We start from the raw sequence: 27188 nt of genomic DNA on the forward strand, positions 1-27188 counted from the left end.
ACTGGAGTTGATGAGACAAGCACTCAGTGATAAGATACTTATAAGTAGATCTCTCAAAGCTCTTCCAACAGAGAAGTGCCTTCTGTAAAGTGTACAGAGCCAACTGCTATAAAACCAGTGCTATTGTGGATTCACAAATACCATAGCATCTCACTTATCCAACATAAAAGGGCCGGCATAACGTTGGATAAGCGAAAATGTTGGATAATAAGGAGGGAGTCAGGAAAAGCCTATTCAACTCAAAATTACATTATGATTTTACAAATTAAGCACCAAAACATCATGTTTTACAACAAATTGACAGAAAAAGCAGCTCTATAGACGGTAACGTTATGTAGTAATTACTGTATTTATGAATCGCAACACATCGCAATCTATTGAAACAGCTGTGGATCTTGGTGGGAGCCAGATTGCGTTGGACAATACAGAACGTTGGATGGGCAAATGTTGAATAAGCAAGACTCTAAGCAACTTTTAATGTGAATATAAGTGATTTTAATGTTTGTACATATTTATGGTTTTATGTCTCGGCATTGAATGTTTGCCGTATATATATTGTGCTCCACCCTGAGTCCCCTGTGGGGTGAGAAGGGCAGAATATAAATGTTTTAAATAAATAAATAAATAAATCACAGCATTCTGGATACCAAATAATGATTATTACATTGATCCCAGCCAGTACAAACAATGGCAAGTGATCATTGGAGTTAGGTTGCAGCTCTTCTGATGTCTGAGGTGGAGTATCCATTGGCCTGGAGAGCCCAGTTGAGGTGGTTCAGTTCATCTTGGAGGAGGTGGGGTTCGCAGATTCTTTTTGCACGGTCTGCAAAAAGAAGCTGCAAGACCAAGAACAAGCCACGAGAGTCAAGATGAAGATCCACCCAGAGGAAAAGTGTTCCTGCCATACATCAAGGGAACCACTGACCGCATAGGGAAGCTGATGAGGAAACACAACATACAAACAATCTACAAACTCACCAAGAAAATCCAACAAATGCTACGTTCAGCAAAGGACAAGAGGGATCCTCTCACCTCTGCAGGAGTCTACCGTATACCATGCAGCTGTGGACAAGTCTACAGAGGGACCACCAAACGCAGCATTGCCCAGACACGCATCAAGGAACATGAACGGCACTGCAGACTACTTCAACCAGAGAAGTCAGCCATAGCAGAGCACCTGATGAACCAGCCTGGACACAGCATATTATTTGAGAACACAGAAATGCTGGACCACACCAACAACCACCATGTCAGACTACACAGAGAAGCCATTGAAATACACAAGCATGTGGACAATTTCAACAGAAAGGAAGAGACCATGAAAATGAACAAAATCTGGCTACCAATATTAAAAAATTCTAAAATTATAACAGCTAAACAACAGAGAGGGAAAAACCAGGCACAGATTAACACCTCCCAGCAACAGATTTTCCCAGGCTCAGGCAGGCCTTCAAATGCTAATGAAGGTGATCAGCTAAACATTCACACCTAACTGCAGCAGGGAAGAGCTCCTTGCCCCACCCCAGCCATTCCACAGATATATAAACCCATTTTTCCTACTTCCAACAGACCTCTGAGGATGCTTGCCATAGATGCAGGCGAAACGTCAGGAGAAATGCCTCTAGAACATGGCTCTATAGCCCAAAAAAACCCACAAGAACCTAGTGATTCCAGCCATGAACGCCTTCGACAATACATTGATCATTGGAGTTATTTTTAGGCAACTACAAGCTGCCAATCTTGTATTTAGTGTATTCATAAGGCAAGTTCACTTTCTGTATAGAACCTTAATCACAAATAAGGCTGATCCCAGTTAAGCAGAGTCATCCGTGGTTATTGGATGAAAAGCTGCCAACAAATACCAGGTGCTGTAGGTATATTCCAGGGGAAGGAACTGGCAAAACCACTTATGAGGATGCCTTGCTTACGAAAACCCTATGAAATTCATGGGGTCACTATATGTCACCAGGCAAAATGAAAGCATATAGACAGAGACAAAGGTTCGATCAGTGTTCATACCTTTGCACAAGTTTTCAGTGAGCATTCTTTCTTATAATAAATTTGTTCAAATGTTTTGGTACTTTCAACTTGAACAAAAGTGTTAATCTTAAATTAATTTAAAGAACTAAGCTTGTGATTTAATTTTTAATCCCAGAATGGGTTTGTGAGCTTTGAGGAGAGCCGCTCAGACTCTCCATAACCTCGTCCCCTCCCCATCTGAAATGTGAAATATTAACCCTACCATAAATTGCTGCACAATTCAAACAGAAATACTGTTCATGCCAAGCTTTGTGTTTCTTTAAAGGTAAAATGGTATTTGAAGTTTATGGAAGATGTGCCAGAATCAAAGGTTACTCCATACCATTTTGTTCCCTTTGGGAGAACCAACAAATGATACCCTTCTTTCCTCTCAAGTTAAGGGCTCCTTCTTCACTGCTATATAAAATCCAGATTATCTGATTTGAACTGGATTATATGGAAGTATAGATGGATATAATCCCATTCAAAGCAGATAATGTGGATTATCTGCTTTGATAATCTGAATTATATGGCACTATCGAAAAGGCTAAGATGACACTAACCAAAGTCATGGACTGGGGAATTCCTTACCACTGGAATGGTTAATCCGCTCTGGATTTTAGTCCAGAACAACAAGAAATCTGTAAATAAAACTTGCTAGGTGTTTTTTTTAACCAAAGAGAACATCTATAGGTTCTCCAGAGTGAGTCATAGAATCATAGAATCAAAGAATCAAAGAGTTGGAAGAGACCTCATGGGCCATCCAGTCCAACCCCCTGCCAAGAAGCAGGAATATTGCATTCAAATCACCCCTGACAAATGGCCATCCAGCCTCTGCTTAAAAGCTTCCAAAGAAGGAGCCTCCACCACACTCCGGGGCAGAGAGTTCCACTGCTGAACGGCTCTCACAGTCAGGAAGTTCTTCCTAATGTTCAGATGGAATCTCCTCTCTTGTAGTTTGAAGCCATTGTTCCGCGTCCTAGTCTCCAAGGAAGCAGAAAACAAGCTTGCTCCCTCCTCCCTGTGGCTTCCTCTCACATATTTATACATGGCTATCATATCTCCAAAGTCTATTTCTTTGCTCTTCTCCCCATTTTCCAATAACATGGAAATGCCCATCCAGGGAAGGGAGGTTGCCACACTTCTCTGGATGGACAGGACGGGTTGCATGATTTTGATTGCTGAAAAACACCATTGTACTCACTATAGGTTGCAAGTTGCATGTACCTTGCCTTGAGTAATACTAATGTGCGACAAGATCAGGAGAGAACCATTGTGAAGTGATTTTCACCCATGAGCATTGAGCAACTCTTCTCGTGTCTTTTACTTGCAGAATTGATCTGACCCCAGACAATACCCTATGGGTTGGAGCTTGGTGGATCGGATTCTTGGGTGCTGGGGCTGGTTCCCTTTTGATCGCAATCCCCATCTTGGGCTATCCGCATCGCTTGCCAGGTATGTTAAAAATGTTCCAACCAAACCAATTTACAAAGCAAGCCATGTCTTTCCTGAGAGATTTGAAAAAGGCCAAGTGGCAAGAATCTTCTTCACCACATCCTGTTTATGTGCAGAAAGATGGATTACTCAGTAGTAGAGCATATGAGTTGTATATTGAAGGTACCCCATTTAAATCTCTAGAATGCTTAATTTAGAAGATCTCGGGTAGTGATTAAGACATTGAAATAAATTTTCCATACCTTGACTCTGCCAATAATGTATTTATTTATTTATTTACTGTATTTGTACACCGCCTTTCTCAGCCCGTAGGTGACTCAAGGGGGTTAACAGGGCAAACTTCAATGCTTACAGTGTCATAAATACATTTAAAAACATAACATATAATAAAAACTAAACAATTCAATAAAACATAAATTCACAGTTAAAAACGTTGTCCGGACTCATTATCTAGTAGTTCCATTTTTCTATGTCAGTTATTCTGCATTTGCAAACGCTTGTTCAAAAAGCCACGTCTTGACTTTTTTCCGGAATGTTAAAAGGGTGGTGACTGATCTAATATCTTTAAGGGAGAGTGTTCCACAGCCGAGGGGCCACCACCGAGAAGGCTCTGTCTCTCGTCTCTGCCAAATGTACATGTGACGAAGGTGGTAACGAGAGCAGGGCCTCCCCAGACAATCTTAAGGTCCTAGATGGTTCATAAGGGGAGATACGTTCAGACAGAGACCTCATGGGCCATCCAGTCCACCTCCTGCCTAGAAGCAGAAAAATTACATCCAAAGCCCCCCTGACAGATGGCCATCCAGTCTCTGTTTAAAAGCCTCTGCCACACGCCAAGGCAGAGAGTTCTACTGCTGAACAGCTCTCACAGCTAGGAAGTTCTTACTTATGTTTAGGTGGAATCCACTTTCCTGTAGTTTGAAGCCATTGTTCCACGTCCTAATCTCCGGGGCAGCAGAAAACATGGACATTAAAGAAAGCTAGTAAGGTAATCATTTTAAATGTGGTGGTGGAGAAGAGTTCTACGGTTGCCATGAATGGCTAAAAAGACAAATAAATGGGTCCTAGAACAAATCAAGCCTGAACTCTCCCTAGAAGTCAAGATTACTAAACTGAGATTGCCAGACTTTGGACAAATCATAAGAAGACATGACTCACTAGAAATGACAACAATGCTTGATAAGCAAGAAGTCAGTTGGAAAAGACCATGTTCCAAATGAAACACACTCCTGAAAAATGCCTATCCGATTATTTTAAAGACTCATAAGTATGAGAGTCAGTCACCCTCCAAGCCATTCCATCCCTCTCTCAATCAATTCTTACAATGAAGAAATTCTTCCTAATGGAAATTACAACAGTTCCCTTTTGATCAGGCATTTCAAGGAGCCGAAAGTGGTGCTGTGACCAATAGAGGTACCTCAGCGGCCTGCTTTAACTTGAGCAACAGGCATGTAGCCGGGGTGAGGGGGGGCTTGAGGGGCTTCAGCCCCCCCCCCCCAAATTCTCATGGTGATCCACAGAAGGCCTTGTTGTTGTTGTTCATTCATTCAGTTGTCTCCGACTCTTCGTGACCTCATGGACCAGCCCACGCCAGAGCTCACTGTCGGCCGTCACCACCCCCAGCTCCTTCAAGGTCAGTCCAGTCACTTCAAGGATGCCATCCATCCATCTTGCCCTTGGTCGGCCCCTCTGCCTTTTGCCTTCCACTTTCCCCAGCATAAGGCCTTACTGGTGCATTATCTAAACATGTTTATTCATAGGGGCTGATCAAGGGCAAGATGGATGGATGGCATCCTTGAAGTGACTGGACTGATCTTGAAGGAGCAGGGGGTGTGACAGCCGACAGGGAGCTCTGGCGTGGGCTGGTCCATGAGGTCACGAAGAGTCAGAGACGACTGAACAAATGAACAACAAACAAATTCATATCATGAGCTGATCACCATACTCAATATATCCCAAATGCATGGAGTAGACCCTCTTTCACTCAGACTCAGCCCCCCCCCCCCATCAAACTCAGCCCCCCCCCGAATCAAAATCCTGGCTAAAGGCCTGTTGAGCAAGTGATGCAGCACACACAGATGTTAAATGAGAAATGAGACCAGTTCAAAATAGTAATTGGTCCATTTGCAGAAATGTTGATCACCCAGAAATGGTGTCAACACAAAGATGATGCAATTACACCTAACTTTATGGATCAGCCTCATTTTAAAGGGCTTTAACTTGGGGTTGGCTTTTCCCCTTGGTTTACCTAAAGAAAATGACAAAGATAATAAATTTCCTCTCCCCGTGAAATGGGGAGAGAGAAAATGGTTTGTCTGCCTCCTACGAGGCAGGGATGGGTTCCAATGGAACCTTCCAGAGGACTAGGGGGTGTGGCCTGTTTATACAAGCCAGCCCCCACCCAGGCTCATTCTGACCCTGGAAGCTGCCCACCACTCCCGCCCATCAACAGTATAATTTAGGTTGCCTATGGAACCGGGTAGGAATTTTTTCCCTTCTTGTTTCAAGGGGAGGGTTTTTTGCCTACCCTATACTGTTTAGGGGCTAGATAGAATGATGGACTATCGCTAAATAGGCTAGCGTAAAATAGTTAGGGAAATCCTTTAGTCGGTGTGCACCTAAGGCACCCCCTTAAGGGGTGATAGGCCATTAAGTTAAACACTCACCTACTGTTTAGTTAAAAGGTGAAGTGAAGTCAAATGGCCGTGAAATGAGAGGAGTCAGGCTGCAAGATCTTTAGAAGAGACTCCTCACTCATTTCCCTTGCTTGGTGGTCCGGGGTTATTACCAGGAAACCCAGGTGCTTCGCCCGAAAATTGTTGTCTTAAGATTGGGTAGTGATTCTACCTGGGTTTGTTATACCAGTTCCCGACACCCCTTTGAGTTAGGTTAAGCACTTAAATAGGTAACGTTAAATAAAAGTTGCCCAATTTGAACCCATTGACTTGGTTGTTGTGTCTTTATTCGTGAGTCTTTACTTCGGGGGTTGGCAGACAAAAGATAGTACATTAAAGAGGAGAACTATCCTCTGCCTGAGGAGAGCTTAGTAAGTGGAGATTGAGTTTCACAGACAAATACAAGGATATGCGAAGCAATATCACTGGCAAATGTTATTAATAAGGAAGAATGTGCAAGCTAAGAAAAGGGTTGCAGCAATCTGCTTTTTCCTGAGTCTACTGCGAAGGGAGGCTTTCAATGTCTTTCCCTCCAACCCTTCCTCCTATTCATTGTGAGCAAACGACTTCTGTATTTTAAATTCAATTTGCAGGAACTGAAATAAGCTGAGGTCAAAGGGGCAAAGTGGGAGGAGGATAAAAAAACTGGGATGTGGAATAATAGGGGATTGACTGGTCTGTGCTTTCCAAACTGAAATAGTTGGAGGATATGAAATCAGCCTTTCTGACAACCATTCTCTTCCACTCTTTTGCATTTGCTCACTGGCATAATCATTACATTTGTGTGGCCATTAATCAATTTTCTTTTCATGGGCAACTATCCCATGATTTTTTAGAAATATTCATGCTAGTCTAATCCAAGTGAATTTTCATGCTCTTTTAAGTCTTAGAAATGTTATTGAGCTGGCCAAGAGCCACAAAACAAGATCATCTTAGTGCTTAATAAAGAACTGGGATTAATATAAGAAGTGAAGGTGCCAACTCAGGCAAGCATTATTCCCTCCAAAGCTTTTCTGAAGGTGCTAACACAGAAATAAAGGGAGGTAGCCTCATAACACACATAAGAGGAAGACAGCACAAGATGAAGGAAATGCATTAGGAATCCAACATGGTATCTGAGTAGATTTTTTAAAATGGAGGAAAATCATAAATAGCATGAGAATAATCACAAAGTTTTCCAGTCAAATAATAAGTCAGAGAAATGCTTATTCAATTCTTCCCTGCCTGGAAGTTGGACTTCCAAATTTTCTGCCACTGTTTGTAAACAGTCACTGACGTCTTAGCGAAGTGCTATCCTTCTCTTTGATTTTGTGGACTTCAATCAGACTTCTTCCATTTTTGCATTTGATTGCTTTATGACATTAAGATTTCTATTTGTGTGTTGTTAACATGTGTAGATAAGTAGGTAAGAGAGGAGAGATAGTATCATAGAATCATAGAATCAAAGAGTTGGAAGAGACCTCATGGGCCATCCAGTCCAACCCCCTGCCAAGAAGCAGGAATATTGCATTCAAATCACCCCTGACAGATGGCCATCCAGCCTCTGTTTAAAAGCTTCCAAAGGAGGAGCCTCCACCACACTCCGGGGCAGAGAGTTCCACTGCTGAACGGCTCTCACAGTCAGGAAGTTCTTCCTCGTGTTCAGATGGAATCTCCTCTCTTGTAGTTTGAAGCCATTGTTCCGCGTCCTAGTCTCCAAGGAAGCAGAAAACAAGCTTGCTCCCTCCTCCCTGTAGCTTCCTCTCACATATTTATACATGGCTATCATATCTCCTGTCAGCCTTCTCTTCTTCAGGCTAAACATGCCCAGCTCCTTAAGCCACTCCTCATAGGGCTTGTTCTCCAGACCATTGATCATTTTATGAATCTGAAACTGAAAACTGCCCATTAAACAAATTCATTTGATTTTCTCTCTAAGTTAAAGAGAAAAGGACAGAGGAATGGAAGTCAGGGCACAGGCTAATGTTGTTACACCAGAATTATCTCAAATCCTAAAATTTCTGGGTCCAAACATAAAATATAGGGAATGGCCCCTTGTGATGCCACATAGGGCAGGCTGAGTTGATGCTACAAATATGGTGCCATGGGGCAAGACTTGATAACTAGAGCATCAACTTCTGCTTTAAAAAAGGTAGAATATACATTCCGTATAGACTACTGCAATTCGCTGTACATGGGGTTGCCTTTGAAGACTGTTCGGAAGCTTCAAATGATCCAATGGGCGGCAGCCAGGTTATTAACAGGAGCGGCACTCAGAAATCATACAACTCCTCTGCTGTGCCAACTTCACTGGCTGCCAGTCTGCTACCCGGCACAATTCAAAGTGCCGGCTTTAGCCTTTAAAGCCCTAAACAGTTCCGGCCCGGCTTACCTGTATCTCTTCCTATGAACCATCTAGGTCTCTAAGATCATTTGGGGAGGTCCTGCTCTCAGTCCTGCCTCCTTCACAGATGTGATTGACGGGAACAAGAGATAGGATCTTCTCAGTGGTGGCTCCTTGGCTATGGAATGCCCTTCCTAGGGATATTAGATTGGCCCCCTCCCTCCTAACATTTCAAAAAAGAGTTAAAACCTAGCTTTTTGAGCAAGTATTTGCAAATGCCATGTAAAAGGCTAATTTAGATCCACGGAACGATTGGACAATGTGACTGGAAAATGATTTTAGTAATGAGACACTGAAGACTTGTGTTTTATTGTTCTTATTGTTCCTATTGTTTTCATGTGGTTTATATGATATGTTAACATTTTGAATTATATTTTATGTTTTTCGGGGCATTGCATTATGCCGATTGTAAACCACTTTGAGTCGCCTTTGGGCTGAGAAAGGTGGTATATAAATACTGTAAATAAGCACACATAAATAAGTTTCAAGGCAATAATAATTCCTTGAGGCAATGCTCATGTCCCCTTGCCTGAGGAACTATGAGAGAGGAGAGAAGCCCTACTATTCAGGACCAAGACCTGAAATCTAGGAGTCCTAGCAGATCAACACACAGAACAGTGATGAAATGAAAAGGGACACCTGCTTATTCTAATCCAAGTACACCAGGGGATAACTTGAATGTTCAGTTTCAGAACTCAAAAAGGCTGAAATGCCTTCCTAAAATTTCTAATGTCTTTACTTCATTACAGAATTATAGGCATTTGATATTATTTATATGCCATGTGATCATCTTCTGGACTCTTATAGCTTGTCATTTACTGAAGCATTAGAGCACTCTGGCTCAGAAATCTCAATCACTTAAGTCATAGGATGGAGTCATGACAATTAAAGTAGGAACAGAACACTATGACATGGAAGTGAAAACTAAGTTGCTAACGATAGGAGCTTTAAGTTACAATATATTCCTAGTTTTCATCCTTATCTTTTGCCTTTGTTCTTCCCTCCCGCTGGAATACTTCCCCTAGAAATGTAATACATGGGTTGTGATTTGAGATGTGACTTTTGCCCTCTTTCCCCTTGACCTTTCCCCATCAAACAGGGAGCCATGTGGAAGTCCTTAGTTCTACAAAGCTTCCCAAGCCCAAACACCACAGGTTGGAAGTGTCAGGAGCATGTGTGTTTAGAGTGAATATATGGGTGTGACCCTGCTACCTATGCCTTCCTCTTGCCACACACACACACACACACAGTCTCAATGAAGGACATTTCTGGTTGCCTTTTCACATGACCAGTCAAATCCTTTAGTTGCAAGGCATGAAATTCACTTTCATCTCAAACTATGTGATTTCAGGATCCCAACGCTACATTGTTATGAGAGTTTCAGAAGCCCATCAACTGAAAGATGACAGCCAAAAAACAGCTTCGGATCCTGATTTTGGAAAGACGGTTAAAGACCTCCCGCGGTGAGAACCTCTTCTTCTCAACACAGAGAAATCTATGCTGTATCTCTCTCCCTGTCTTTCTCTTTGTGTATATGACCTGGAAAGACCTCATAGCTTTTTGCTACGTTCACCTCTAACTCAGAAACATCCTTGTTCCATCTATCAGAAATGAATTTTTATTGACTCACCATATTGGGGTTGAGCTTAACTGGAGAGTTCATGGCCACCACATCTTCCCTATTTGAAAGCATTGTCTTTTCCATAAAATATAGTGACTAAGATCCCACATTAGGAGATGTAGCTATGGCAAAGTAGCTATGACTTCTCTCAACACTATCCTCCAAAATCCTATATTTGAATCCACAAAGCTATCCCTCTCCTGCCCCAACACAGTCACTTCTGTTGCACCGGAAAGCAGGACAATTGGTAATAATGTACCAATTTTTGTCCTGGTTATGGAGCATGTTGAGAGGCAGCTGCAAGGCTCTGCCATGGCCCTGTTGCATTTGAATGTCTCAGCAATGACCATAACCAGGAGAGGGCTGTACATGTCATTACTCATTGCCCTGCCCTCCATCATATCACAAATATCTCTGTTGGAGGGAGTGAGATTTCGGAGCCATTTTTGGTGATTGTATTGTGCAACAGACATAAAATAAATTGAAATAATTACAGTAAGTCAGGGTTGCATCATGTAATTCCTGGACAGATGCCAGCCAAGTGGCCCAAAAGTTTTCTGCCACCACATACATAATTTAAGCACAGTCGTGGAAAAGGGTGCTGGTCTTTTCCACTCTCACTGAAGAATAGCATATCCTGTGGCGCTTGACAAATTCTGATGGGGTGTTTCTGGGCATCAAGACAGTCATTCTTCTTAAGAACAAGACAATTGTGAATATTCTTTGCAACCTGAGTACATTGTGGAGAAAGAGTTAGCCCTGCTGGGCAGCAACGCAATGAAGGTTTTCCAGGAATCCATTTCCTGTCCCCAGCCTTTGTGTGTTCTTTATTTTAAAGTGATTATCTCCAGTCTGGAGCAATAGGACATCACTTTGACTTTTGGCTTTTGGTGCCAAAAAGTCCAAGACTAGAACTGCAGGTTGCTTGAGGACAAAAGATTATATAAGAGATTTAGTGAATGGCCTCTTTATCAGAAGACCTTAGTGCTAGCAGGCAACCCGTTCAGTTTTGAGTCAGAACCAAGTAGAGACATTTGATTCCTGGGTTTATTTGACTTGGTCACGTAGTTGTGATATTCCAGATGTGTTTTAATAAACGCTCTATGAGTTTTTGATAGATAATGGAGAAAACTATATGCTGATGTAATATTTCTGAACCCTAGCTATAGTTATGAAACCTGGACAGTGAAAACATCTAATGGGAAATGAATCAACTTATTTGAAATGTGGTGCTATAGAAGAGTTGTATCAATACCATGGGATGCCAAAAAGACAAATTAATGGGCTCTACAGCAAATCAAGCCTGAAATCTCATTAGAAGCCAAGATGACACAACTGAAGCTATTGTGCTTTGGAAATGAACTCATTGGAAACTCAGTTTGGCTTTGGGAAAAGAGGAAGTCTTGAAGAGGGAAAAACTCAGGCCCTTTCTACACTGCCATATAAAATCCAGATTATCTGCTTTGAAATGGATGATATGGCAGTGTAGATTCATATAATCCAGTTCAAAGCAGATAATGTGGATTATCTGCTTTGATAATCGAGATTCTGTGGTAGTTTAGAAGGGGCCTCAGGTCCTATTTATGCTGCCACATAATGTGTCTTGGAACTGAATGATATGGTCAGTGTAGACTGGTATAATGCAGGTTTAATGCAATTTAACTTCATTATATGAGTCTCACTGACTATATAAAGCAATTAAGGAAATCATAGCAATAAACCTATAGGACCTGAGCAAGGCAGGTGACCTCCATGGGACCTCCATGTTTTGGAGGTCCCTCATTCATAGGGTCACCTAATGACAATTAACAACAATAAAGAACAACAAAATAACTGTATGTTGTTTTCCCCCTTTTAAAAAAGGAGACAGTTGGGCTAAGAAGGAGAATACTTCATTTCAAACTTTTCAGGAGGAGAGTAACTATTGAGATTCTGATAGCAATGTTTGTTTGTTTGTTTGTTTGTTTTAGCCGAAGGTTGTTTGAACAAAGATGAGGCAAGAATAATATCAAGAACCAGGTAGGGCCAGCTTAGGGACTGACTCAGAAATACACCTATCCACAGTATTAGGGGAGTGATCTGTTATCAAATCCCATAGGCGACTGGAAAACAGAAAGCCGGCTTTTTACCAGTTTAAACAAATTAGTCCCAGTAGCATCTACTCTGGTTTTGGCATCATAGAGTTTCAGGCACAAAAAGAGTCTCACAAGAGAAAAGATTTGCTGAAGACTCCTAATTAGAAATGTCAGAAATTGAACCTGGGGCTTTCTGCTTGCAGAACATATGTTTTGTGACTGCTCAATTATGGTTTATTCCCAGCTGGTTCTGCTGTAAGCAAGAGCAAAAAGACAGGGGGCTTTCAAATAGATCCAATGGGATGCTAAGGTTTATTGTCTGTCCAAGAAGAGAGCAGGAGTAACATAAAATACTAGATCTTTGTGTTTGGAACTCTACCTGAAGCTGTTTGCCAGAAGCATTTTCATTTCCTAATCGTTTCTGGGAAGGCGGAATTCAGGAACATCTAGTGCCTTGTCTTGGAGTGCCTTGTCTACATTGTGGGATTAATGCAGTTTAACACCATAGTAACCAGGAGCCGCGGTGGTGCAATGGATTAAACTCTTGTGTTGGCTCAACTGCTGACCTGAAGGTTGGCAGTTCGAATCCATGCAATGGGGTGAGCTCCCATCTGTCAGCTCCAGCTTCCCGTGCGGGGACATGAGAGAAGCCCCCCACAGGATGGTAACACATCCAAGCATCCCCTGGGCAATGTCTCTGTAGACAGCCAATTTGCTCACACTACGAGCACCTTACAGTTTCTCAAGTCGTTTCTGATAAGATAAAAAAAAGCATAGTAACTGCCATGGCTCAATGCTTTGGATTCCAAAACCTTTTGCCTTCTCTACCAAAGATTTCTGGTGCTTACCAAACTACAGATCTCAGGTTTCCATAGCATTGAACCACAGCAAATAAAGTGGTGCCAAACTGTATCAATTCTACAGTGTGGATGCATCCTCATTATCCATTACCAATTATCACAGTAGCTCACAACCTAGTAGGAGTTTTTGAGATCTCCAACCCTGGTAAGAGGTGATCCTGGGCCCATTTCAATTGCTGGTGACCAAGCAAATCTTGTCCAGTACATTGTGATGTACAGATGGATTCACTGATGCAATAGGTCTTTCTCAGGAGTGATGTTGATTATTTCCTTGCAGAAGGAATGGAGGCAAAAAAAATCAGAATCTGATTTATTTGTGAGATTGAGTATGCATCCATGGAGAAATCCTCTTGGATCTTTATCAACTGAATGAGCCTTCATATCCGATAAAGGGACAGATAACTAGAACCATCTTGGCTCCTGAGGGGGCTTTTTTGTGCCCAGGAGAAAAGGTTACAGCTGGAACCATTTTCTAGATAGAAATATACAAACAATCGCCACATGTCGGAAATGCTGAAATATCTGTTGGCACCTATCCTGCTGAGGTCTTATTCATGCCTTATGTCGTCTGGATGCTGTTGTTTAATAACTTGTGCCAATATTTCCCTTGGTACTAATGGCAAGCCAACTGGTCTAACAGTCTGTGGTGCTGTCTTTAAAAACAGGAATTATATTCATCACAGTTCACTCTTCTCATGCAGCACCAGTAAAAAGCAGGTGTATGACAAATATTCTGTGAAGATAGATGAGGCATGGAGGTGAATCATTGTTGACGGGCTACCATTTGGTGCAGAACTCTAGATGATGCACTCTGAGTTTTACACTGCAACTCTCATTGACCCACCATGTTTTTTGCTTCAACTCATGGCAACCCTATGCCAAGCAAAACTTGTTCAGTACATTGTGATGTACAGATGGGTTTACATTTGCAATAGGCTTCTTCAGGAGCTGTGGCTTTAAAAAATCAAATCAATTCATTTGAAATGTCTGTGTTTCTACTGCCTTCCACTAAACCAAAGCACTTTTTCCAGTGAGTCGTGTTGTCTCAGGACGTGTCCAAATTATAATAACCTCTGTTTGGGATTGTTGTTGTTTATTCATTCAGTCACTTCTGACTCTTCGTGTCCTCATGGACCAGCCCACACCAGAGCTCCCTGTTGGCCGTGGCCACCCCCAGTTCCTTCAAAGTCAAGCCAGTCACTTCAAGGATACCATCCATCCATCTTGTCCTTGGTCGGCCCCTCTTCCTTTTTCCTTCCATTTTCCCAGCTTAATTGTCTTCTCCAATCTTTCCTGTCTTCTCATGTTGTGGCCAAAGTACTTCATCTGTGCCTCTAATATCTTTTCCTCCAATTAGCAGTCGAGCTTTATTTCCTGGAGTGCGTACTGCTTTGATCTTCTTGTAGTCCAAGGCACTCTCAGAATTTTCCTCCAACACCACAGTTCAAAAGCATCTATCTTCTTTTGCTTAGCCTTCCCTATGGTCCAGCTCTCACATCCATAGGTTACTATGGGGAATACCATTGCTTTAACTATGCAGATCCTCATTGCCAGTGTGATGTCTCTACTCTTAACTATTTTATCAAGATTGGTCATTGCTGTCCTCTCAAGAAGTAAATGTCTTCTGATTTCCTGGCTGCAGTCTACATCTGAAATACAAAGTTTGTCACTACCTCCACATTTTCTCCCTCTATTTGGGATGCCCAAGTTCAAATCCTTGTTCATCCATAGGGACCTCATTTAATGATCTTGGATCAGTTACTCTCTTTCACCCCAAATTTGCAAGACTGCTGTGAGGATTATGGGAAAGAGGTATGTGAACAATTCTAACCTCGGGTTGTTGAAGGCTTACATAGACAAGATCACTTTAAAGGTGCCAGCTACAGATGCAGGCGAAACATCGGGAGATACTGCTACTGGAACATGGTCATACAGTCCCAAACAACTCACAGTAAGCCAATTCTAACCTCCTTGGAGAACAGCACTTTTCTTTTTTCTTTTTTTTTAAAAAAACTTTTTTAAAAAACTTACAAAACTTACAAAAAAATAGGAGGAAAGCAGCTAGTCATAAAGGAGTAATAGTTAAATGAAATATCTGTTGGCACTTATCCTACCGAGGTCTTATTCATGCCTTGTCATCAGGATGCTGTTGTTGCTCCAATATTTCCTGTGGCACTGCTGGCAAGCCAAGTGGTCTAACAGTCTTTGGAGCAGGGGCTGCATTAGCGCAGTGGGTTAAACCACTAACTGCAGGAAAACTGCTGATCAGAAGGTTGACAGTTTGAAGCTGCAAGTCAAGATGAACACCCAACTGTCAGCCCTAGCTTCTGCCTACCTAGCAGTTTCAAAGCATGCAATGCAACTAGATCAATAGGTACCACCTTCCTTGGAGGGAAGGTCAAAGGCACCCATGCAGATGCAGACATACCGGCAACACAATCGGAGATATCCATGGACAACAGGCTCCCCGACATGGAAAAATGGAACAAGAGCACCTCCACATGGCTGGAGTTGTGCATCACCTCCATACACCGGAGAGGGAAAAAGGGGAAGGCCTTTACCTCTGTGTTGTATGTCGTTGTTTACTGTGTATAAAAGGCATTGAATGTTTGCCTCATATGTGTATTTTAATCTGAGTCCCTCTGGGAGATAAAGCGGAATATAGATAAAGTGTATTATTATTATTAAATGGTTCTCAGAGCCATTATTGGATATTAGTATGTTTCAACTTGCTTCTTTCTTTTCCTTTCTCCCCTTACTTCACATCTTGCAGGTCAGTATTGCTGCTACTAAAGAATCCAACCTTCATCTTCCTTTGCTTAGCTGGAGCAACGGAGGCGACACTTATTGCTGGCATGTCAACATTTGGCCCCAAATTTCTTGAATCCCAGTTTAGTTTAAGTGCCTCAGAAGCAGCAACCTTGTTTGGTAAGAAGTGATGCTTATGGTTCTTAATGTGTTAGATGTGATTATTACTGCAATTCTTTATCCGTATTTTTTCCACCTATGTACTCCCAAAGTTGCTTAAGTTACTTTTTTGGGTCAAGTATACCACCACTGAAAAAAGTTTTTTTGTGTGTGTGTGTGACTTCAAGTAATTCCCTAGTTAAGACCACGCTATCACAATTAGCAAGATTTCTTCAGCCTGCTCCCAGTGAGGCTGAAAGAGTGTGACTTCCCCTTGGTCACCCAGGCAGTTTCCATGGCTGAGTAGGAATTCAAACCCTGGTCAGACCTGTACGCCAATGTTTCTCAACCTTCCTAATGTTGGAACTCCTTAATACAGTTCCTCATGTTGTGGGGACCCCCAACCATAACATTATTTTTGTTGCTTCTTCATAACTGTAATTTTGCTACTGTTATGAATTGCAATGTAAATATTTGAGATGCAGGATGTATTTTCATTCTCTGGACCAAATTTGGCACAAATATCTGATATGTCAAAATTTGAATACTTGTGGGGTTGGGGAGGGGATTAATTTTGTCATTTGGGAGTTGTAGTTGCTGGGATTTATAGTTAACTTACAATCAAAGAGCATTCTGAATTTAACCAATGATGGAACTGAACCAAAATTGAGACACAGAACTCCCATGACCAACAGAAAATACTGGAAGGGTCTGGTGGCCATTGACCTTGAGTTTTGAGTTGAAGTTAAAAGAAGCACCTTCATCCAGGGAGCACTGTGGACTCAAACAATGACAGATTTGGACCAAACTTGGCACGACTACTCAATATACACAAATGTGAACACTGGTGGAGCTTGGGGGGAAACAGAGCTTGACATTTGGGACTTGTAGTTTCTGGGATTTATAGTTCACCTACAATCAGAGCCTTTTGAACCCCACCAATTATAGAATTGGGTCAGACTGCCCACACAGAACCCTCCATGACCAACAGAAAATACTATGTTTTCTGATGGTCTTTGGTGACCCCTCTGACACCCCCTTGCGACCCCCCCCCCCAGGGGTCCAGATCTGCAGATTGAGAAATGCTGCTCTACACCATATTGGCTTTTCAAAGGAAGATACTGGAAAGTAATCTATCAGTTCTTCCTTGTGATATTCATTCTCAGTATTTTATAGAAACAACTATAAAACAACATCATACGAAAGCTGACTGGCACAACCTGGGGATCACAACCAGACACAGTGAAGACATCTGCCCTTGCGCTATGCTACTCTGCTGCTGAGTATGCATGCCCAGTGTGGAACACATCTCACCACACTAAAACAGTAGATGTGGCTCTTAACGAGACATGCCGCATTATCACAGGGTGTCTGCGACCCACACCACTGGAGAAATTACACTGCTTAGCCGGTATTGCACCACCTGACATCCGCCGGGAAGTAGCAGCCAATAGTGAAAGGACCAAGGCAGAGACATCTCCAGCTCATCCCCTGTTTGGGTATCAGCCAGCACGCCAACGACTTAAATCAAGACATAGTTTTCTTAGATCTACAGAGACACTCGCTGGAACACCCCAGCAAGCGAGAGTCCAAAAGTGGCAGGCCCAAACCCAGCACCTCAATTCATGGGTGATACCAGATGAGAGACTCCCCCCTGGGCACTCAGAAGACTGGGCGACTTGGAAGGCGCTGAACAGATTGCGCTCTGGCACCACGAGATGCAGAGCCAATCTTAAGAAATGGGGCTACAGGGTGGAATCCTCGGCATGCGAGTGCGGAGAAGAACAAACCACTGACCACCTGCTGCAATGCACCCTGAGCCCTGCCACATGCACGATGGAGGACCTTCTTGCGGCAACCCCAAAGGCACTCCAAGTGGCCAGATACTGGTCAAAGGACATTTAACCAAATACCAAATTTGCAAAATCTGTATGGTTTTTTTTTTCTTTCTTTCTTCTTTTTCCTTTTCTTTTTAATCTCTGTGTTTGTTTTGCTCTGTTAGAATTGTAATACAATGGTTGCTGATGACACGATAAATAAATAAATAGTGAGACACTTAATGAAAAAGCCTGATCTATCAAATTTCCAAGTGAAAACATCCCATAGATGAAATCTTTGCAATGTGGTGGGCTAAAGAGGCATGGGCCAACTAATATCCCAGATACACGACCAGTCAGTGGGACTTTAGGTCTTCAAAGTAGACTCCCAACTCAGGTCTTAAAATGATTGCTTCATTAGTCACATCCAGAATTCGGAAACATTACCTTTTGAGATGACAACTCCCCTCATCTATCCATAAGCATGGCTGAGGGGTTCTGGGGGTTGTAATGAAAAAGAAGACACATTTCCAGGCTTCCCAAGCAACAGCAGTTGATGCAGTCATCATCTCACTGAGTGCATCTGCACTGTAAAATTAATGCAGTTTGACATCACTTTAACTTCAGTGATTCAATGTTGTGAAATCCTGGGAGTTGTAGGTTTACAAGATCTTTAGCTATCTGTCACAAAGGAATGAATATCATGATTCCATAGCATTTAGACAAGACAGTTAAAAGTGATGTTAAACTGCATTAATTGTACAGGTAGATGCCCTCACTGATGGAAATCTGTACAGTCTGAATTCGAGCTGCTAGGAGATTAATCGTGCCTTACCATATCTACCTAGATCTATATTTTTGCTGAGGAACTGAAATCCACTAGATTACTATGAAAGTATCATATGTACTAGGCTCTGAATGGGAAGTTGGTATATTTGTGAAATCTGGTGGGAGGGAATCATTGCAAAGGTGGATTAGATGTTTGTTTCACTTCATTTTTTAAAGAAACATTTAAAATACAGGGTTAGTCAAAATGCATAGGCCAATAAGCCATTCAATTGAATGGCTTATTGGCCTATGCATTTTGACTAACCCTGTATTAATATGTACACATTCTCCATATATGGCATGAACAGAACTTGAAGTTTAAACAATTAAAATGTGGAAGAAAACAATTCTTTGAGTCTGTTTAAATTACTTTGGTTGTTTTAAATATTTGAATTGTTTCAGTTATTGTTTTATTGTGCACAATACCTGGGATTGGGTGGTTCATAAATATTTTAATAAAGCAATCCATGCTCTGAAGTGAGCTTTCCTGTTTCTTCTTCTCCGGAAGGCTACCTTGTGGTTCCAGCTGGAGGAGGAGGCACCTTCCTTGGAGGCTTCATTGTGAACAAATTCAAGCTGCGTTGTTCAGGAATCATCAAGTTCTGTTTATTTTGCACCTTGTCAAGTCTGCTGGCAATTTTCATCTTTTTTATTGATTGTCCTAACATGCCCATGGCTGGAGTAACCCAAATGTATGATGGAAGGTAGGCATTATCTGTCTGTTTTGAACCTGCAGTAATGTGGAATTATGGGGAGGGGATACCTTTGCTGCATTCCAAACAACGTTTGTTTGCCATGTTTTATTCAGTGACTTACTACAGGGCCACCTCAACTTGTCTTCCCCTTGCAATGCGGAATGTGACTGCCTTCGAGAGATGTACAGTCCTGTGTGCGGTAATGATGACATCATGTACTACTCCCCTTGCCATGCTGGCTGCAAGCAAGTCTCAACAAATCAGGAGAATGGGAAAAAGGTGTGTTCTGAGGAGAGCTTCCATCTCCCCTGTTCTTCACACCCTCCAAAAATCATTTCTGCTCCCAAACATTTTCTAGGACACATGTGTCAAAATGCATGGTTCGCCATGTCATTTTATGTGACCCTCCAGATGCTCAATTACAATTCCTGTATTCCTCAACATTAGACATCTTTATTTTCTGTGTCAGGATGACTTGAGAAACTGCAAGTCACTTCTGGTGTGAGAGAATTGTCCATCTGCAAGGGTTGTTTGATGTTTTACCATCCTTTTGGGAGGCTTCTGTCATGTACACACATGGAGAGCTGGAGCTGACAGAGGGAGCTCAGCCCAATCTCCCTGGATCCAAACTGCTGACCTATCAGTCAGCAGTCCTGCCAGCACAAGGATTTAACTTAATGTGCCACTAGGGGATCCCATTAGACATCATGACTACAGCCAATGGGATTTGTGATACAGCAACATCTGGAAGCTGCAGTTTGTTCTGTTTAGGCAGAATAGTGGACTTTGAATTTAGATACAAGGCTTGTGAATATGTCTGACTTTAAAAGCACTTTAAGCTTTCACCAACCTGTAAGCTGTTGGGTTGCAATTCCTATAATCCCCAGTCAACGTGGTGGATAATCAGAAGTGATGGGAGTGTCATTCAGTAACATCTGGGGACCCAAAATGGGTAAAAGCTAAAGAGCACTATGTATAAAAAGTCTATAGTTGACCTTCTGTATCCATGGATTCCTTGTCCATAGATTCAATGGCTCTTTGAAGGCAACCATAAGACTGATTTGGCCTTGATAAGCATGAATTTGACACCCCTGTTCTAGGGGGAGTGGGGTCATTTCCATCAAATGGGACAGTAGTTATCAAAATCTCCAAACAAAGGAGACTCTTCATCCAAGGAGAAAAGAATGAGTAAATTGTTTCTCAAGTGAATTCTTGAGTTTTTCATCATATGTAAGAATAAAACACTACTGAAATTTTCTGCTGAGGGAGAAAAATCATGTTTTTGCTCAGCATTTTCTGCACATTGAAATGTTACAGAAGATTTTTCTGTGTTGCAAAACATGTGGGTTTTCTTCACTAGGAGGTATCTGTTGCACAGAAATGCATGTTTTCTGTTCAGAAAAAAACTCAAACATGTTTCTGTGCACAATAAAAAATATGTTCTATACCGAAAATATGCAAACAAAATAAACCCTCTGCAAAAATTTGATACCTTCAAATAGTTAGAGAAAACAGCACAAAAGTCTCATTGTTCTATTATAGATAGATAGACAGGGAACTGAATAATAAAACCTATTCTTTCCACCCCTAAATTTGTTATCTGAGCTTATCCAAACAATTGCCCACCAACAGTAGGAGCAATGGTGTGTCCTACTTACAGTCAGAAAAAAATACTATGCGAAAAGCTGATTTTATTTTTTTATTATTTCCAGTATTTCTACCCCGTCCTTCTGAACCCCCAAAGGGGGACTCAGGATGGCTTACACTTGGCAACAATTTGATGCCACTACATATAACAATGCAATAATACAACAATTAAAAACAATAGAACATTAATTAAAAACAATAAAAACAACATAGTCAGCTGTATTGCCATTCCAGTCGGATTCCACATCTAAAGTGCTAATTATGCCTGCTGTCCAAAAGCCTGGTCCCAGAAACAAGATTTCAGTTTCTTCCTAAACGACAGGAGGGAAGAAGCCAATCTTATCTTGTTGGGAAGCGTGTTTCACAGGTGGGGGAGCCACAGCCGAGAAGGCCCTGTCTCTCATTCCCGCCAGTCTTTTGTTTCATTTTGCTCTACTGCAGTGGTTCTCATCCTGTGGGTCCCCAGGTGTTTTGTCCTACAACTCCCAGAAATCCCAGCCAGTTTACCAGCTGTTAGGATTTATGGAAGTTGAAGGCCAAAACATCTGGGAACCCACAGGTTGAGAACCACTGCTCTACTTGATGCATAAACCTGATTTTTGTGTTACTTGGGGACAGTGTTATGTATTATTTCCTTCCACAAGTGGAATCCTTTGCTAGACACCTTTTCCGATGCACATTGTTATTTAGATTCTCGCTTGATCTAGTGATCTGGAGTATATAACTTTGCAAAACAGGGGCTTCTTTTAAACTGATACTGTTGGCTTTATTCTTACCAAGGTTTACCATGAGTGTAGCTGTATTCCGAGTTCTGCTTCCTCTTCATCTGGCTTGGCTACAGCAGGGAAATGTTCATCTTCATGTGAAAAGAGGACAATTCTTCTTATTTTCATCTTTGTTGTCATTCTCTTCACATTCCTAAGCAGTATTCCTGCTCTTACAGCTACTTTAAGGTAAGCCAGAGGAATCAGACTCAGCTTTTCAAAACATGTCAGAGAAGACCAATATGCTTGTTCCCCAAACCACTATATAACTCCACTGTTGTTTACAGCATATTACTCTGCACTTATACCATCTTACCTTTGGCTGCAAGTCTATATTACTGAATAACAAAGGCAAATTCATTATAATGTCTCATTTCTATGTATGATAATAAAAACTGGACAGTGGGGAAATTTGACAAGAAAAGAATCAAATTATTTGAAATGTGGTGCCAAAGGAGAGTTCTGGAACCACAGACACTGCCAAAAAAGACAAATAAGTGGAGCCTTGAGCAAATCAAGGCTGAACTCTCTCTAGAAGGCACAACGACTAATCTGAGATCATCATAGTTTGGATATATAATGAGAAGATATATACCTCAATGGAAAATAATGCTCAGTAAGATAGAAGGCGGTACAGAAAGAGGAAGACTGCATTACAAATAGATAAACTCAGTCAAAGAAGCCACAGCCCTGAGTTTAATTTACACCTTAAAAGAGCAATACAAGGTGATGCATCCTTTTATATAGCTCATTTAAAACCATGTAAAACAGCCTCAATGACTTGGAAGCCACTGGTTGGACACCTGCAGTTTAAGATGTGGCATTGGAAACTGTGTGGTGGTGATGGGGTGTGTGGAGGGATTAGTGTGTTGTTTTGTGATGTGTGTGGGAAAGGGTATGTAATTTCATTTTGCAATAGCACAATGACAAATAAAGCTATTCTATTATTTTATGTATCCTAGGTGTGTTCCTGACCGGCAGCGGTCCTTCGCCCTAGGAATCCAGTGGATTGTAGTAAGGACTCTAGGTACAGTACATAGTCAAAATTGGTCATCTACTGTTTAATCAAAAGAGTTGCTGTCACAGTTATTCCTCAGCATAAATGTGTGTAGTTGGTGGATATACACAAAGACCAGAGGCCCTTATGGCATTAGAAACTTACGGGCATAAAAGGCTTTAGCTTTCATATGGATCATCAGAGTTCATCAGATAGTTAGAGTGCATGTACACTTTGGAATTAATGCAGCATGACACTACTTGAACTGCCATGGCTTTGGTCAGATCTTACTTGAAGTATTGCATCCAACTCTGGGCACCACAAATTCAATAAAAATATTGAAAAGCTAAAATGTGTCCAGAAAAGGTGAACAAAGTTATCAAAGGCATGAGAAATGCCTTAGGCAGTTGGATATGTTTAGCCTGGAGAAAAGAAGGTTGAGAGAGGACATGGTAGCCATGTTCAAGTATTTGAAAGGATGTCATTTTGAGGAGGGAGGAAGCTTGTTTTCTGCTGCTCCAGAGACTAGGACATGGAGCAATGGATTCAAATTGAAGGAGGAAAATCCACCTAAATATTAGGAAGTACTTCCTGAGGATAAGAGGAATATGTTGCTTCAAAATGGGGTCCCCTTCTCTTGAGGTTTTTAAGCAGAAGTTGGAGTGGGTTGATTTTCAATACTATGCACCTTCAGTCATTCAGAGAAGTTTGAGTCTTAGAGATAACTGTAGATGGTTGAACTTTGAGATCAGGACAAAACATTAATTTTATTTTTACTGAACATCTTTGCATTCTGAAGTGCTAGCTGTCTGAAAATACTGTACAGAGCGTTGATGAACAGACTGGAGGCTTGCCTTCACCCAAAGAATATAAATTATTATGTTATTCAAGGGAGTTACGTGTTTGCATATAAAACATTGATACTGGAACTTCTGCTTTGAGAAATATCAAAAAATGATCCTAGCAAGTTTGCTCTGTCTAAGACTTCCTGAGTCATTATTTCCATTTAATCACTGAACTTTCTCTAACTGCCAGTGATGGAAACTTTTGGAACAAATCTAAGTCCAATGTCTACAGTGGGAAACATCTTACTGAGTTCTACAAAGAAGGAATTTGTCCAACTGTTGAACAAAATTTTGTAATTATATATTTGTCAGCAGATCTTTCTCATTACTGTCTCTATCTAGGTGGCATTCCAGGACCAATTGCCTTTGGGTCAATGATTGACAAATCATGTCTCCTCTGGCAGAACCAATGCGGTGAACAAGGGTCTTGCTTTGTGTATCAGAATTTTGCCATGAGTCGATACACCCTGACTGCTGGCCTTATATACAAGGTAATCCAGAATTATCTTTCTGCTCAATCTTAGCTAATTTAGCATAGGGCTTTTCAAGTTCTTTTTGTCCTGTTCCATAGAGATAGAGGACACGAAGGCTAGTCACTTGGAAAACCTTGATGCTGCTTAGACATCAAAACAAATCTTTTTCTCACTAAAGTGGTAAACCTGTGCATGAATGGTATTTATCAGAATGTATTTGGGACTTACATGGCTAAATGCGCCTCCAGATTACATACAACAATATCAGTATTTTTTTAAAAAAAAATGAATAAAGAAGAGGTTAAAGCTAACCAAGCAGCACACACAATACTTGATTTTTCCTTTGCCCAAAGGTATGATTCCCATCTGATCTTGAAAACTAAGCAGAGTCAAGGTTAGTACTTGAATAGGACTGTCAATGATGACCAGGTATTGAAGGCTATATTTCAAAGAAAGGAACTGATAAAACCACCTCTGAATATTCCTTGCTTAAGAATACCTCTATGAAACTCAAGAAATTTATTTATTTATTTATTTATCTATCTATCTATCTATTTATTTATTTATTTATTTATTTATTATTTACAGCATTTATATACCACCTTTCTCACCCCTGGGGGGACTCAAAGCGGTTTACACATAAATAACGGCAAGATTCAATGCCTTATGATGGGCACCGATATGATGCCAATACAAACAATTACAATAGTAAAACCACAATTAAACATAAATCACAATTAAAACAATATATCAACAAGCATTAAACCAATAAAACAGTCCAGTCAGTCAAATCGTCGTTCCAGTCAATGTCCCTCTAAAATGCTACATACATCTACTGTCTAAAGGTCTGATCACTGGAAACTTGAAGGCCCACACACATACACACACAGAGAAAGCTTGGTTCCCCAAGAGAAATCAGTGTTGGAGGAGATTGAGTCAATGTATTTTGTGGGACAGGGAGTCCTGTGATTGTGTGTGCTTTCTTGGGTTTTTTTTTAAATTGTAGGTTTTTTTATTTACATACATTAACAACTTAGAGTGTAAACAAAACACAAAAGAGTGAACATTTTACCAACACATAGCCCCACTACCAATGCCTGAACAAGTATCCTTTCCTTCGCCATATAATTTATAAGTCGACCATTAATCAAATGTCATATCCAAAATTCCTGACCAACGAGGTTATACTGTTTTCCATTTTCACTCTCTAAAACATATTTAATAAATACCGACCAATATGCATCAAAACCTGATCTGTTAGTTTCCCCCCTGAATACCCTCATTTCCATTGATAGTTTATCATTTAAGGCTATGTTCCATGCCTCCCTATGCCATGCTTCCACTGTAAGATTAGTTACTATTTTCCAATTCCTTGCGATTGTGATTCTTGCCACTGTGAGTAAAATAATCACAGATTCTTTCTTTTCCATTTCTAAATTCAACTTTGTGGCATTCATTAGTAATGCTAACCTAGCATCCGGAGTACTATTTATTGCTATACAGTCCAGCACACAGGGAAAATGGGATGGAGAGGGAGCTGGCAAAGTTCAGTCAGAAGGTGGTTGCTACAGTCACGTCTCCTATGATTACAGGTGATGGGATCATTGTTCTTTCTGCTCGCCTGCCTGCTCTACAAACCTCCTCCACCTGAATCCATTCCAGGCAGTTCCAACACATCTGAAAATGGCAACTGTGACCTCCAGAAGAACAAATGTCCTCATCAATCTCAAGACAATGTATAGCACTTTGGATGTGACAAGTGACTTTCAATCAAGATACTATGTCAAAAGAATATGTATTAGTCTTTTCCTGTAAAATGATTGATATTATTTTATTTTTGTTCATACACATAGACTTTTCAGGGTGAACAATTCAATGCAGTTATGGTATAATTTAGTATTTTTCTGTGGAGAAAAAGCACACCGCAAAACAAGTGCACTAGCCTTTCCACCTTGAAATGTAGATGTTGCCAAGAGCTTTGAGGCCTTTTCCCATGGAGAGTCATGGGCTTGGAAGGATCTCAGAGAAGGACTTTTGCCACCATCTTGGAATTTTCAGAACAGTCAAAACAGTGGTGTCTATAGGGCAGGGGACTGTGTTTCTCTTGCTTGGCCCAATGAGGGATTTATTTTAGACACTGCGTTTTTGTGTGACCTCAGAATATCACAAAAGTTTATAGCATCACAGTGTTAATTTATTTAAAGAAGGGCTAAACATAGCTTCAGACCATTCCTGTACAAAGCACTTAAGACAAAATACCACCTGTTGTGGGCCATGTATTCAAGTCGATGCCAACTTCTTATAATGTATGTGAGATTTGTCTGGCCCATTGCTGTTCCTAGCCAGAAATTTCCAAGGCCTTTCTTGGATCTTACTTCTTTCCCTTCCTGTTCATCTTTCATTGGCTGCAAAGTTCTTGATGGACTCACATATGTGAACCAGTCATCACAGGTAAAGTACCACAAATCAGTTTTCTACAGCACCTCAAGCACCATAATTTCCAAAGGAAGCCATTCATAATTCATCTCCAGGTCATTGAACTATAACTCAAGTGATGACCGTGCATGTGTGAATCAACACCTTTTGACCTGCAGCAGGCCTCTTACAGCACAATTCTTGTCTTTTCCTTCTTCCAGTATTTTGTCTCCTGTATTAAATTGTCTTCCCTTAGTGCTCATTCAGACAGCAGGTTCTCACGCACTATAACACTTACCTAGAAGAAAAGGAAACATTCCATGAAAGGCAAATTCTTCTGAACATCTCCTGGTCTTCTACTGGTTGCCCAAAACTAATAAGCTCAATGTATTGTCGAAGGCTTTCATGGCCGGAATCACTGGGTTGTTGTAGGTTTTTCAGGCTGTATGGCCATGTTCTAGAAGCATTATCTCCTGATGTTTCACCTGCATCCATGGCAGGCATCCTCAGAGGTTGTGAGGACCTCACAACCTCTGAGGATGCTTGCCACAAATGTAGACGAAACATCAGGAGAGAATGCTTCCATAACATGGCCATACAGCCCGAAAAACCTACAACAACCCACTGACAGGCTCTTTTGGCGACTGCTTGGGTAATTAGATATGGTATCTTGTTTCAATGGGAGTCATTTTACTGTATACCATATATACCC

At 41.2% G+C, this 27188-nt stretch overlaps 1 protein-coding gene across 1 annotated transcript in view; it reads left to right on the forward strand.

Moving 5' to 3' along the window:
- Positions 1-26948, forward strand: part of SLCO4A1 (solute carrier organic anion transporter family member 4A1) — an 88850-nt gene extending 61902 nt beyond the window's left edge. Inside the window, exons 4-12 of the mRNA XM_060771979.2 lie at positions 3353-3474; positions 9884-9995; positions 15862-16016; positions 19149-19344; positions 19449-19614; positions 21763-21935; positions 22709-22773; positions 23931-24079; positions 25654-26948. Coding sequence (XP_060627962.2) covers positions 3353-3474; positions 9884-9995; positions 15862-16016; positions 19149-19344; positions 19449-19614; positions 21763-21935; positions 22709-22773; positions 23931-24079; positions 25654-25803 — 1288 coding nt within the window. The 3' untranslated portion in view covers positions 25804-26948. The remainder of the gene's footprint in view (positions 1-3352; positions 3475-9883; positions 9996-15861; positions 16017-19148; positions 19345-19448; positions 19615-21762; positions 21936-22708; positions 22774-23930; positions 24080-25653) is intronic.
- The last annotated feature ends 240 nt before the right edge of the window (positions 26949-27188 follow it).

Source organism: Anolis sagrei, chromosome 4 (assembly GCF_037176765.1).
Source record: "Anolis sagrei isolate rAnoSag1 chromosome 4, rAnoSag1.mat, whole genome shotgun sequence".
Classification (NCBI taxonomy): Eukaryota; Metazoa; Chordata; class Lepidosauria; order Squamata; family Dactyloidae; genus Anolis; species Anolis sagrei.